This window comes from Penaeus chinensis, chromosome 19 (genome assembly GCF_019202785.1).
Source record: "Penaeus chinensis breed Huanghai No. 1 chromosome 19, ASM1920278v2, whole genome shotgun sequence".
In the NCBI taxonomy this organism is placed as follows: Eukaryota; Metazoa; Arthropoda; class Malacostraca; order Decapoda; family Penaeidae; genus Penaeus; species Penaeus chinensis.
This window is the reverse complement of record NC_061837.1, coordinates 20,606,405-20,620,362: the sequence shown is the minus strand read 5'-3', so window position 1 is coordinate 20,620,362 and position 13,958 is coordinate 20,606,405. Positions and strand designations below refer to the sequence as shown.

The 13,958-nt window shown below is 35.9% G+C and overlaps 1 protein-coding gene across 3 annotated transcripts in view; it reads left to right on the top strand.

Moving 5' to 3' along the window:
* The first annotated feature begins 5,939 nt into the window (after positions 1–5,939).
* Positions 5,940–13,958, top strand: part of LOC125035446 — an 8,603-nt gene continuing 584 nt past the window's right edge. The window contains exons 1-9 of one of the 3 annotated variants that reach the window (XM_047627854.1): positions 5,940–6,091; positions 7,005–7,070; positions 7,517–7,686; positions 8,787–8,874; positions 9,038–9,234; positions 9,386–9,473; positions 10,932–11,099; positions 13,672–13,780; positions 13,915–13,958. The exon at positions 13,915–13,958 is cut by the window's right edge and continues 584 nt beyond it. In XM_047627854.1, coding sequence (XP_047483810.1) covers positions 6,051–6,091; positions 7,005–7,070; positions 7,517–7,686; positions 8,787–8,874; positions 9,038–9,234; positions 9,386–9,473; positions 10,932–11,099; positions 13,672–13,774 — 921 coding nt within the window. In that variant the 5' untranslated portion in view covers positions 5,940–6,050 and the 3' untranslated portion in view covers positions 13,775–13,780; positions 13,915–13,958. Of the gene's footprint in view, positions 6,092–7,004; positions 7,071–7,516; positions 7,687–8,783; positions 8,875–9,037; positions 9,235–9,385; positions 9,474–10,931; positions 11,100–13,671; positions 13,781–13,914 lie in introns of all 3 variants that reach the window. The other 2 variants (XM_047627853.1, XM_047627855.1) reach the window with 2 other exon arrangements.

Here is a 13,958-nt window from a genome sequence, read left to right as displayed (position 1 = left end):
TCCTTACCTCTGCCTCTCCTTTGACCACTGACGCTAATACCTCTTCCTCGATGTTTGCTGTCATTTCTATCTATTCTGAATCATCCAGAAAGGATACCACTTACTCTTACCCCCCCCTATTACTACTCTTCATCCTTAGAATATTCCCTCCGTAGACATGACTTCCCCCATGAAGTTTATATTGGTGGAGTGTCCTGCCCTATCCCACCATATCAACCCCTTCCCCGTTAATGTCAGAAATGTTGGTATTTTGGTCACCCAGCCAACACTGTCGCTCCACAGCCCGCTATGTGCCTAACCTGATCATGACTGTTCAGATTGTTCTGTTCAGTATATTGCACATGTGCCGATTGTGGTGGCTCCCATAACGTATTTTATGGGAGCTGTCCTGCCTACAAGGTCGAATCTGAGGTAGTAGTTCTTAGATCCAAACTAGTCCTCACTTTACGCGATGCCAGACAAAAAGAACGCCGACAAAATATTTTCTCCTACATATTCCAAAACTGTACTTCACTCTGCTCCCCTTCCACCTTTTCAAGAAGTCTTAGCATCTCCCCAAGTCTCTTCCCTCTACCCCAAACCACCCTTTCTCTACTCCATCTCTTCCTTTTCCAGTCTAAATCCAGATACTCAAATCTCTACCTATTCCCTGGTGCCTACCCCTCCTCCTTACTCTACCTCTCGTACCAGGCAATCCCACCTCTCCGTCTGCTCCTCGGACATTTATTCCCTCTTCTCCTCATAAGAAAACCTTTGTTTCTCAGACCTCCCTACCCAACTCCCTTCCAGAAACTCTTGAAGACATCCAAAATTTCCTAAAGATGCTCCGCCAATACCTCTATTCCGATTCGCTCTACATTCAAAGTATTTGCCGATATCCATCCTCCTCCTCCTCAAGTTCCTCCTATCCCTCTTCTTTCCACTCTCCCCAAAAAACACCCCATCCTCCCCTCCATTTCCTCTTCCTTCCCTTTACCCTTACCACATCCCACCTAGATGCTCGCGTGACTTCCTTGTCAAAACAACCTTTTCACGACCTTCTATCCTACAACCTTTGACAACTAACAAATCTTATCTTAATCGTAAACTCAGCTCAACCCTTTTCACCACGATACTTCACCATAGTGCTATATGACCTTTGATGTCTAGCACATTTATTTCTTCTAACCATTAAACATTAACCATTCACACACACGTGTACATGTCCAAAATAGCCTATACTTAATTCATCCCATATGATGACAAGCCTATGATATATGCAACATTTATGAACCCAACAAAGAAATGGCTGCAATATATCTTTAATTAATTCTGTGAACATTAAGAATACATTTAGACTTAGGACTTTTCAAAATGATGGACACTGTATATGACGACATACTTTAGTTTTATGGTTAACTTGTATTTTTTAAAATCTTTGTATCGTTGATTTGCATTTGTGGATTAAATGCACATGTGAACACCAGTTAGGAAAATGTATATAGTCAAAGAAATATTGTTTATATTTTTTTTTTGCATATTTGATGAACATCAAAATTACAGCTTAAAAACATTAAATGTAGAACGAAAAATGCATGGAAAATAAATCACAATACAAAAAGAAACAATTTTATATCTACAACATAAAACATATAATAAAAGCAGTAATAACTGATTGCCACAATAAACATGATATTACGAAATCAACAATATCCTTCAAATTACAGTATCATAAAATTACAGTATCATAAAAATCTTGTAACCACCATAAACATTACAATACTACCAATAACCTAGTTCCAACGAACAAGAATTTATACGAAAGATCAATAACATTACTAAAATAAACAAAACAGCAGTGAAGAAGCACCATTATATATATACATACATACATACATACATACACACACACACACATACATACATACATATATATATATATATATATATATATATATATGTAACATTAGCAGTGTACTCCCAATGAAAAACTTTTCTAGTGATGTAGAACCATCCATTCCTGCCATGGTACCTGTAACAGACGAATAATGATAAAAGGACTTAAAACCACAATAAACATAAAAATACCAAATCACCAATAACATTATAACAATAATTATAATATCAGAATGAACTATACAAGCAAACTATTATAATAATACAGAGCTTTTCTCTCCTGCCACATTACATGTCGTCTGTTCATGAAATAGTCTTTCAGTGTAATCCTTATTTCTTTAGCAACATTTGAGTGTGCTCTTCCAACTACCTGCATATCTGATTCCTTCAGCATGATTTTCATTATCCAGCAACTCAGGCTGTGCAGTTCCTCCACATTTACTGAGATAATTATGGAGGATCACAGCTGCAAAGATAATTATTTTTTTAAATCTCTTGGTTGCAGGTACAGGAACTTGTAATTAGCATCAACCCAGGATACCATGATAACGCCGAGGTGAGCCTTATTATCGTAGTATTCTGCCGGCTCTTGAATCAGAAATCGTTTGCCATCCATCGCTCCAATGCAGTGGGGGGAAGTTCCACTGTGTACTGAAAACACTTGCTACATCTTGCCACCCTTCAGATGTTAATGGTAGCTGCAAATACGGCATTTCCGAGTGTCGTAAATGGCTTTACATCCTCGAGATCTGGCAATGGCTTAACCTGTGTTGGTACATCAATGAACAACGTGGTTCTCCTGAAAGTGAATGAAAATTATTGCGGTAGTATACTTGTTAAGTACAATAAGAAAATAGCTACATCTTTTTCCACCCGTAGGTAAAACTTGTTATATCCACTATGACTCAAACCAATGCCGAGGCTAACACAAGTGTAGAAGTAAAGGCCAACAAATTTTCCTCCACATCATACCTGCATTTATTGAGAGGGGGGGGGGGGGGGAGGAAGGAGCTAAACCCCCTGGAATTAACAAGATTTTCCCATCCCCCCAAAGTTGTGAAAACATTATTTGGCCAATTAAGTTTCACCCAACCAGCAATTTTCTGATTTGCGTTTATAATGGTTGATACAGTGCTAGTCTGTACCTCGGAAATGTCTAGTTTTCGAGTTATGCCTCCTCCATCATCCCCAATGATCTTGGGGAACTGTGGAAAAAACAGGTGTAAAATAAATCGGAACATCACATGTATAGCCAGAAAGACATAATGAACATCACAAAATTTTTGATTGCAGGAAATGGTAAATTGCCTACCTAAAACCTATCCTAGCATAGTCTAATAATTTCGAACATATACTACTCGGTTTTATGCTCCATTACCCCGCCCCTCCTAAAAAAAATATAACAGGTCCCTCAATAAAGGATTAGGCACAACTTGAAAACGAAAAGTTTGTGACGAAAAAGATCAAAGCACCGCATGTACTACCAAAGTACATCAAGAAATCGTGGGTTGGGTGAAAGTGTAAATTGTCCAATTATTTATTATGTACTACAAGAGTACCAGGAAGTTTTGTTTTAAAATGTAGGGGACTTTCTGTCACACGACCAAACAAATATTATGATCTTGGAAGCAATTCCGGCTTACTGCACATTACTAGTCACTATAGTCAATACCAACACTGATATTACTTCACTTATATTGAAATACTAGTGTTAAAATTTAAGGATCACTTGATTTAAAAACTGAAGATATACATCATAGTATATGCAGGCAAGAGCAAAATCATATATAAGAAATAAAAAATAAAGGTGTTATTTAACACTTAACTGTTGTTAGATATCTAAGTGTTAATAAGAGTTGGTCTGCTTAAACTGCCTTTCAGAGTTGAGTATCTTTTCTCTGAATGTAAGGCCTTACAAGATTTAACAACTCAAAAACAGTCCTTGTTCATCCTGTGAAATTCTTTTAAACCGCGGCTGTCCTCCAATTTCCAACTCCATCACGAACTTACTGTCTTTTCTATTCTTCCACGCTTTCAACCCTTAAATGCTTCGGTTTCCTTTCTTCTTTCTTCATGAAATTAAACGTCTTGAAATACGACACTGCGGCGAAAACTGGGAATACGTCCTCGTGCTCCATGTTGTCAAACGAGAAGTACATGCAGTGTTGCTAAAGCGACAGACACTACTAGCTGAGCACACGGACACACGTCAGGTCCCAAACGACGATGTAGCCATTTGAACCGCGCCTTTAATGATGGGCAGGGTCATCCAAAGGGAAACGAGCTAGGTGCCTGTATACCCTATGAGGCGGTCCTTGAGTATGCAAGTAACATGTTGGAAAGGAGGTCTAGCCCAACTGTGCTTCATGGTCCGACGTAGAAACTTGTTACAAAGGGCATCAAGACGAGCGTCAGGTTTCGATCCCACAGAACAAAACTGCGTTTCAAGGCCTTAAAGACACGCAGTTTGGTCCTTCTGCACAAGGTACCGGCATCTCCAAATACTCTTGTTGACTGAATTCATGACTCCTGCTGTGTGTATGTATGCGCGTGCACACACACACACACACATATAGATAGAGACGTTTACCTATATATACATACACACACACACAGACACACACACACACACACACACACACACACACACACACACACACACACATATATATATATATATATATACACATATATACACGTTTTTACATTAATATACACACATATAGAAAGATATATTTATCTATATCTACATAAATACATATATGTATATATGTGTATATGTATATATATACATATTTATACACACACATATATATATATATACACGTTTTTACATTAATATACACACATATAGAAATATATATTTATCTATATCTACATAAATACATATATGTATATATGTGTATATGTATATATATACATATTTATACATATATAAGTTTTTACATTTACCCCCCCCCCCACCACACACACACACACGTGCGAGTGTATGTGTATGTGTGTGTGTGTGTGTGTATATGTGTATGTATGTATGTGTATGTATGTGTGTGTGTGTGTGTGTGTGTGTGTGTGTGTGTGTGTGTATGTGTGTGTGAATGTATATATGTATACATCTATATGTATATATATATATATATGTATATATGTGTATGGGTGTGTACGTGTATATTCATATATACATGAGCACACTCAAAAAGTAGTGCAGCCGGCATTCCTTGCCCACTTGAACCCGCTCTAAAGGCCACATTTAGAGGTCCTTTGGCAGCTTCCACACTCACGAGAGCGCCTGTCTGAATGATCCTCATATAATAGGACTACATCTCTTTAAGTTAAAGTATATCAGTTGCGTCTTACTACCTGTCCACTTCCTGTTTATACACGATGGGACGGGATGGGGTAATGCTGCGTTCCGAACTCTTGTCTTGCTCGTCCAGACAGCTCCTCAGGGAAGCAGACAACAAGGCCGCCTTCGGAACCCCCGGGGCCTCTTGCCCACAAAGCAACCAACTCGAATGCAAACATTAGCTGTTTTATCAAACCGGTGTCTTTATTTTACACGCAGCATAGGTTTTGTAACTCCTCTGATGCATAAGTAATTTACCTGCCAGTGAAAAACACAAAAATACCTTTTGATAACAATAATATAAAACCATAAAATTAACTGCCAGTATTTTATGGTTGCCTGCAATGTCATTACATACACATGTTATTGTGACGTCATCTCGTACTGCTCGGCGGCTGCGAAGGAGGACGAGATGACAATTTGTCATGATGCCAAAGTAGGGGTTCAGAATGGTCAAAACATCTTGTCCATCTTGCTAAACTTGTTGGACGAGGAGTTCGACTGCAGCTCAAGAATCCAAAAGATGACCGTTTAATTTCGAGGCAGTGACATGTCCTATAGATCTGCCATATTAATTCAAACAGGTAAGATACAATAGTCATAGAAGATAAAAAAAAAAAAATGCAAATAAAGGAAGGGGCGCTGTCATACACTTTAAGAAACAAAATAAAAGTGGGGTTACACAAGTAACGAGTTAAATATATATCGAATGGTCCCGAAACCCGCGGCGTCGAGGTTGGGTTCGTGTTTGTGTCTCCAAGTCGTAAGCGACGTAAACAGAGAAGGCGGAGAGAGCTGCTCGAGAAGCGTAGTTAATCATTTCTTAATTAAGATGGATTGGTTGAGGAGAATGTTCGGTTTTCCTGACAGAAGGTATGTTGGTCGTCAGGGTTTGTGGGTTTTAGTGTTAATTGTCATTGGATTTGTTCTTATATTTGAAGGGTTAGTGTTTCCGTGGGGTTGAGGGATGACGTAATCTTTAAGAATGTAAGGTCAGTAAAAGTGTTGACTTGTAATATAAACATAAGTAGTTTACTAGTTACCGCACAACAAGTTCAATTGGATCGTCATAGTTGCAATTACGATTGAAACGTTATTGTTTACAGTATTGTTAGGTTTCAAATTGACGAGAGCATTATTATTTATTCTGTAATCTTTAAGAATCACACTGCCATCCAATCATTCAAATATTCCTTTTGTCAATTGTCCACACTGTAATTCGTGTGAATCTCTTGTTATTTTCCATCGCAAATTATATGAATGAAAGAATTGGTAATGTTTACAATGTGGCTGCCCCCATTTGAGATTAGGTCCCTATTACTCCATCCTGGGAAGTACATAAACATCAATTTTCGAAATAGATACCTTCCTGTAATTCTTCACAATACATTTGCATAAACTATTGCAACAATTTTGACATTGATGGATTCCTCTTACCTTCTAGTACACACATATGTAAGAGTTATGCTGCAGACCCCCCCCCCCCCCCCAATCCTGTACATTCTTGGTCTTGATAGCAGGGGAGGGTATGAAAGGTACCAGGGAAATTGAGGAGTAAACTAACAATGATACAGTAACATAATGAATTTAGTACCTCACAATATCCCCTTGATCCCCCATAGAGCGCTTCCACCCCCCAACCCCATCCCAGAAAAACAAAAGAAACCTTCCTGTATTCACAACATGATAGAGTTTTGGACAGACTTGGTATCGAGCACGCCTGCACACACACCGCATCAAATGAAATACATGTTACTCATTTTACCAGTGTTACTATTTCTTTCAGAAGCTATCCAGATGACAATCCATTTAGAAATCCTACCTGGGAAGAGATCATGGCGAACAGAGACAGGTAAAAAAAATATCTGTAATGAGTAAAACAAAAAGTTATTAGGAAACTATGATATTATAAAACTGATATATATTTTTAGATTATTGTTTTCTAAACTATTATATATTGTAAAAGTATCATACTATAGACTAATACAAGTCTAACCTATTACAATTAGGCTATGTATTATGAAGCATATATTACAGTGAATTAAATAAAATGTTATATTACAGTATAATATATAAATTTGTAGGTGAATGTACGCCTTATTTGTAAGATATCCATATTAAAGTCATCATAGATTTGAGAGATGGGCATTTATCATTACCACTTTTGCCTTTTTTTATTACTATATGCTTGTTATGTAAATAGTACACCTAATGCCATATGAGTTTGTTAGAAAAAGGAAAACTGAAAGTTGTTTTTTGACAAGTGAGAGTCAGAGTTCCCCATTGTGATTTGAACAGAATGGAGCCGCCCCATCCTGGGGTTCATGATGAATTTTTTGGACCTGGAGGACCTGAAGATCACTTCACTGCAGTCTTTGGCCAAATGGACAGCATGTTTCAGCAGCTAGATGCTATGATGCAAGGGCTACAACAACACCCTGGACATTTTGTGATTACAGAGGAGCCAGGTAGGAGGACATGAAGGAGGAGTAGTTCGTCAACCTAAACTAACCATAAAGTAGGGTGTCAGATGAAGGTAGTGTGAGAAATAGGCAATACAGAAGGAGAAAACGAGATGGAAAAGTGAAGATGGAAAAGAAAACTTCGGACATGGAAGATGCTAGAAATGTTTGGATCTGTTGATGATCTTTGTGAGTGATTAATGTTTGATTCTTATCTTTTTATTTCATATATAATGATTATGAAGGGATAAATGTGAGTTATTAGTACAGGAAAAAGCTTTCAACTTCATTAGGTGTGAAAATTGCAGGGGAAGCATTTGGATTGTAAAGAGAGGGAGAACTTGAGTTCCTAATAACAAGTGGCTAGTAATGCTTCAGTAATGATATATCTTTACAAAGCAAGTACTCTGTACCTCTGAACTGCAAGCTCCATGTGTAAAGATCAATCATTGATGTAAGAATTCTAATATTGAAAAGAGAAAATTACCTCAAGTTTTCAGATAAATAGTATTAACAACAAGAAACTGGATGAACTTTGCACATATTTTGTAAATTCTTGATGAGTATAGCATTAGTCCACACATGATGGAGCCCTTTGGGCCAAACTGAACCATGCACGGGGCTGAGTAGGGAGTCAGCTCTTGAAGCTAAAATTAGGAGCATGAGAGATATAGAATTACCCTGCTCTCTATGCTCTTGGCTGCAACGTAACCAACTGTTTAGTAATGAGGCTTTAATGAAGCTTTAAACCTACTTTTGAAGGACTTTTTCTCCAAATAAATGCACTGTTGTTTTGCCCACAATTTAAAGCAGGATAATCTGCCAGGGATTGATATGTTTTTAATATTTTTTCAGCAAGCAGAGAAAGGAATTAGAGCATACATTTAAATTTCTCCTGCAGAGACTGATGTTTAATTTTAAGAAATATTTACCTTCATTTGTAAGACAATTATTTTCTTTTTAGTAATAAAACATAATTCTGTTAATCATTTGTGTTTTTTTCAGCAAAAGAACAATTTTCAGAGTCATGTATTTTACTTGCACTTAGTATCTTGTAACAGATTTTGAAGTGGAGTTAAAGCTAATTAAGTGTTTCCTTTCAGAAGATCCATCAGCAGAGCTAGCACCTCGAGATTTTATGCTAAAGGCACCTGACAGTGATTTGGCAGAGGAATCCGGTCTTCCTCAGGACAGGTGTGTTAGTCCCTTCACTATTCTTATGAGTGTGATTTTGTATATGGTTTCATTTTGGTGAATAGTAAGGGTACAGGTGTTAAATATACCCTTAGATGTTAGCTCTTTGGGAAGCATTTTTGTTTATTGAAGATATACTAAAAAGAGAGTTATTTTCCAACAGACCTTTAGAAGGGGAGAGACATGACGGACACAAGCACTGGGGTCCTCATGGTTTCAGCGGTGGTTTCGGAGGCTTTGGAGGCTTCCAGGGGGGCATACATGGAGGCTTGAATGACCCATTCCACATGATGGAGGAATTTTTCCATAACTTTGGAAGACATTTTGGAGGGTCGCCGTTTGAAGGACCGCAGGGTGGAGGTAAGTATTTTTTTATGGTCTTGGAAATAAAGTTAATAACTAATGAAATAAGTGAATGGCATTTTAAAATATTTAGACATTTTTTTAAGCATTAGAACCAATTGGAATGTGGGACTTGGAGCCAAATATTAAACAGTATTATCAATGGCAGGTCCTCCAATGCTACCAGGGCCGGGCATGGATCATTCTGACAGCAATAGGGATTCAGTGCTAAAGGAGGATTCAGATCTAGATGACAGGTGAGTCAAGTGGAAGGCAAATTCTTGTTAGTTTCATTTTTTAATAATTTGTCTTTTGTAAATACTTATGAATCATCTTTTCCACATGAGTACTAAGAGTTTAGTTATGTTAACACATTGATCTCGGAAATGCGTGTACATTCATGCCATACCCAGTGTGATTTTGTTATGTTAATTTTGTAAAGTAATAGATGCTTAGTCACTAAGGAGTTAATTACGAGTTGTACCTATCATGCCAGTTTACCTTTTCTTTGATTTTGGGAAATTAGAAGAAAAAAAGATGATTGCTAATATTTTTTTGATAACATCACAATGTCAGTAATAATAATAACAGTATTGGTACTAAAAGCATTAGAATAAAACTTCTCTCCTGAAAATTCAGTGACCTAGGAAATCAGGTTAGGTTTCATAGAGCCTGCTAATTGACTCCTTAGTGGTGAGGCACTCGCATAGATAGGGATCAAAACTTGTTATTATAGCATTTGATAATTTCAAGGGACTTTCAGTGCTGCTGGGGATGGCATGTTCATGTATGCCATGGGCACTGTGAGTTTTGTTTGTTAACTCTACACAGATGGCTCCTCAAGTGTCATTCACTAGACCTACTTATCTCATCTGTTAACTATTTTCCTTGATTTTCAGATTTTTAAAATTTTATTTTATAATGCTATTAGTATTGTTTATAGATTGATAAGAATCATAATGTCAATGATCGGAACAATATCGATATTAATAGCATTAAAAAAAAAATCCTGAAACCTCAAGGAAATGGATAATCAGGTGCAGTCACATAGACTCCTTGGTGGATGAGCAATTGCAGAGCCGTCTGTGTGTAAAGACCTTTCACTACAAAACTACTGTGACCATAACAAGTTCCTGGCAGGGTGGGGTTAGTTTTGTTTTCTAGCTATATTGTAGAGCAAGCATTAGATATCACTTGAAATATGATTATCAACTTATAGCATGTGATAATTTAGAAATGTTGTTAACAAATTAGATACTGTATAGGGCATTAGGGAAATATGTGGTTAAAGTTAAGAATAGATTTTTTGAAGGAACTTTATTGTATATATGTAATTTTTTTGTATGTTTACTTTTCAGTTGGAAAATTTGAGACGATGCTACTACTATTAGATTGTTTTCATTATTAAGGACTCCATACAATTGTCTCATTGTAAAATATCTATTGATATTCACTTTACAACATATATTAGAAAAAAATGCTGAGAACAACCTGAAAATATGTAAACCATTTTTATATATACACTTTTAAAATATTTTTGAAAATTGTTATTGATTATAGATCAAGATATTGTAAAATAGCTAGTGATATTAGCTTTTCATTTTTTTTTTCAACTTGGTTACAAATAAGAAATAAAAAAATATCCAGTGATATTCACTCAGTTACTTTTTTGAGACATATTACTGTTTACAACTGACCAATTTAAATTCCTTCAGGGTCTCGGGTGGTCTTTCTCAGCTGCTCAAAGAAGGACCGCGATACGACTCCCTTAATCCACCTGCAGGAAACACACCTCTAGGTCCCCAGATGGCCGACAGCTTCAGCCTGGGGTGCAACACAGGTTCCACTCGTCCACTATTACCCGAATTCGAAAACCTGATGGGGTAAGCCTCTTGGGCGTTGCTCTTTTCTTTGGGGGAATTTTTTATGGCTTATTTATGTTTACTTATTTTCTGAATTTGAAGACCTAATGGGTGAGCTGCTGGGGTATTGCTGTCTTTGCCTTTTTTAGATATTTAGCTTGTCATTGTCTTGATTGTTTTATTTGGTCAGCATGTTACTGTTTTCATTGAAAAGGCATCAATGAGAATGAATATCTTCACAATACAAGAGATGTATTTAACTGGTTTCAAATACATCTTCATCAGAAATACATGTATTTCTGATGGAGATATATTTGAAACCTGTTAAATACACTTCTTGTATCACTCATGCCTTTTCTACTTTTGTGAAAATGAAGATGCTGTTTTCCTCAGAATGCTTTTGCTCTGAGATATAAGTTTGTGTGTTAATTTTTTTGTTTCTTGAATGGAGTAATTGATAATTTTGTTGACTTTGTACTTGGCAATTTTAAAGATTATGGACGAAGAGGTGACCATGTTTACAGGCATATAAGGAGCACATGCTTGATGCTCCCCTGTTTGGAAAGACATTTTTCCTTTATCTTTTTTTTAGTACACATTCTTAAGGAACACTGATTCTTTTGAGTTCTAGTGGACATTGTCTTTAAGATTCTACTGATTTAGATTGTATTTAGTACCAGTTTTAACCCCTTGCCGACGGGTAGACACGTGCTATGCCCACTGTGAGTACTTGTTTGATTGTTTTACACATAGATGGCTACACTTGTACTAAGTCACCAATGAGCCAGTTAGGAGTACTGCCTGCCGCGCCCGTTCACCCTTTTCTTTGATTTACAAAATATTTTACGTTATCTTATTTTGCTGTTACTAATATTAAAAAACATTATAATAATTAAAATGTTTATAATAAAAATAACACCATCGATATTCATTGCACTAGTAAAAAATACGTTTTTCCCGCCAATTCAAATCAGGTACGGTCACAAAATCTACTAATTGACTCCTTTGTGGCTAAGCACTAGCAGAGCCATCTACGGGCAAACATTTCACAAAAAAGTATAGAAAATAGGCACAGCATTTTCCCCATTTTTTGTTCATTTTCCCCGGCGGCATTGGGTTAATGTAAAGAAACAGTGAATTGCATCTCCTAATTAATTCCCTGTTGGAAAATCACCAGTTGGGTTCTTCAATTTGTACCAGCCTCCTGTAGCACTGCTATTGTAAAGATTTGAATTCGTTTGTATATATTAATTAGAATTTGTAGTTTCTCGTGTGACAAGGAGATGAGCTTTGTTTCATTTTAAATATTAACCACTCTTATTCACAGTCTTCTTCATATTCTTCTTGTAATGCTTCTTATTGCTATAGCATATTTGTATTCCTGTTCTTGTTCTTGTTCTTGTTCTTGTTCTTATTCCTAATCTCATTATTGTTATTATTTTTTCTCAGATTTTATTGTTATTGTTTTTCACTTGTTTGTGATTATTTTTATTGTTGTGATAATTATTAATATGATGATTATTATTATTACAGTTGTTATTGTTATTGTTGTAGTTAGTATTTTTATTATATATTTTTTTCAAGGTGTTGGTATTATCATTATTTTTGTTATTGTTATAGTTATGATATTATTATTGCTAATGTTATTTTTGTTATAATTATTCCTGTAATTACTGCTAATGATTATTGATAATAATATATATTCATCTTTCAGTTCCCCACATTCTGTTGTCCTGCCCACGCTTTACTGCAGTCCTACCTCTGCGTTCCCCCACCTGGCCTCCCCCCCCGACCTCCTGACCCATCAGACATCCTTCCTCAGATGCACACATATCCTTTACTTGATCTAATCCCCCTTGCTTAATCCTACCGTAACCCATTCACTCATCGCCTCCTTCACCCATCTTTAACCTTCCAATACTACTCTAGACTGTTGAATGTACAACAAGTAATTACTGACTGGACCCCCTCCCTACCCTTTCTAATACTGTACCTTCCTAAAGTGCTACATGACCTTATGTTTCTAGCACATTTATTTTTTGCCTTTACTGGTAACCATTAACAATTATTAATGATATTGTTGTTGTTATTGTTATTACTATTATTATAATTATGATTATGGTTATGATTATGATTATGATTATGATTATGATTATGATTATGATTACTATTACTATTACTATTACTATTACTATTACTATTACTATTACTATTACTATTACTATTACTATTACTATTACTATTACTATTACTATTACTATTACTATTACTATTACTATTACTATTACTATTACTATTACTATTACTATTACTATTACTATTACTATAACTATTATTCTTACTATTATTCTTACTATTATTCTTACTATTATTATTATTATTATTATTATTGTTATTATTATTATTATTATTATTATTATTATTATTATTATTATTATTATTATTATTATTATTATTATCATTATTATTACTACTACTACTATTATAAACATTATTTTTATTATTATTTTCATTGTTATTGTGATTTATCCCAACTTCTATGAAGGAAACAAAAAGAGAAAACACAAATAAGGAATCTCTTTCTTCCCTGCAGTCCATTGAAGAGACGAGAAAGTACCGCGACAGCACAGGTCGGGAAGAAGAGACTGTCACTCACTACCAGCCAGAAACAGAAACCTCGCCAGGAAGCCTCCTAAAGCCAGGTAAATTAAGGAGTCTTTTATAGTACATTTTAAGTGGAAATTCACTTTCCAATATATATGTATTATTATTCTTAACTCAGAAGGTAGGTCTTTGTGTACAAGTGTCAGACAAATCTCTTGTGGTTTATTTTCAGGGCAAGGAGGGACAACGGATGGACAGGAGGGAGGCCAGCACCCT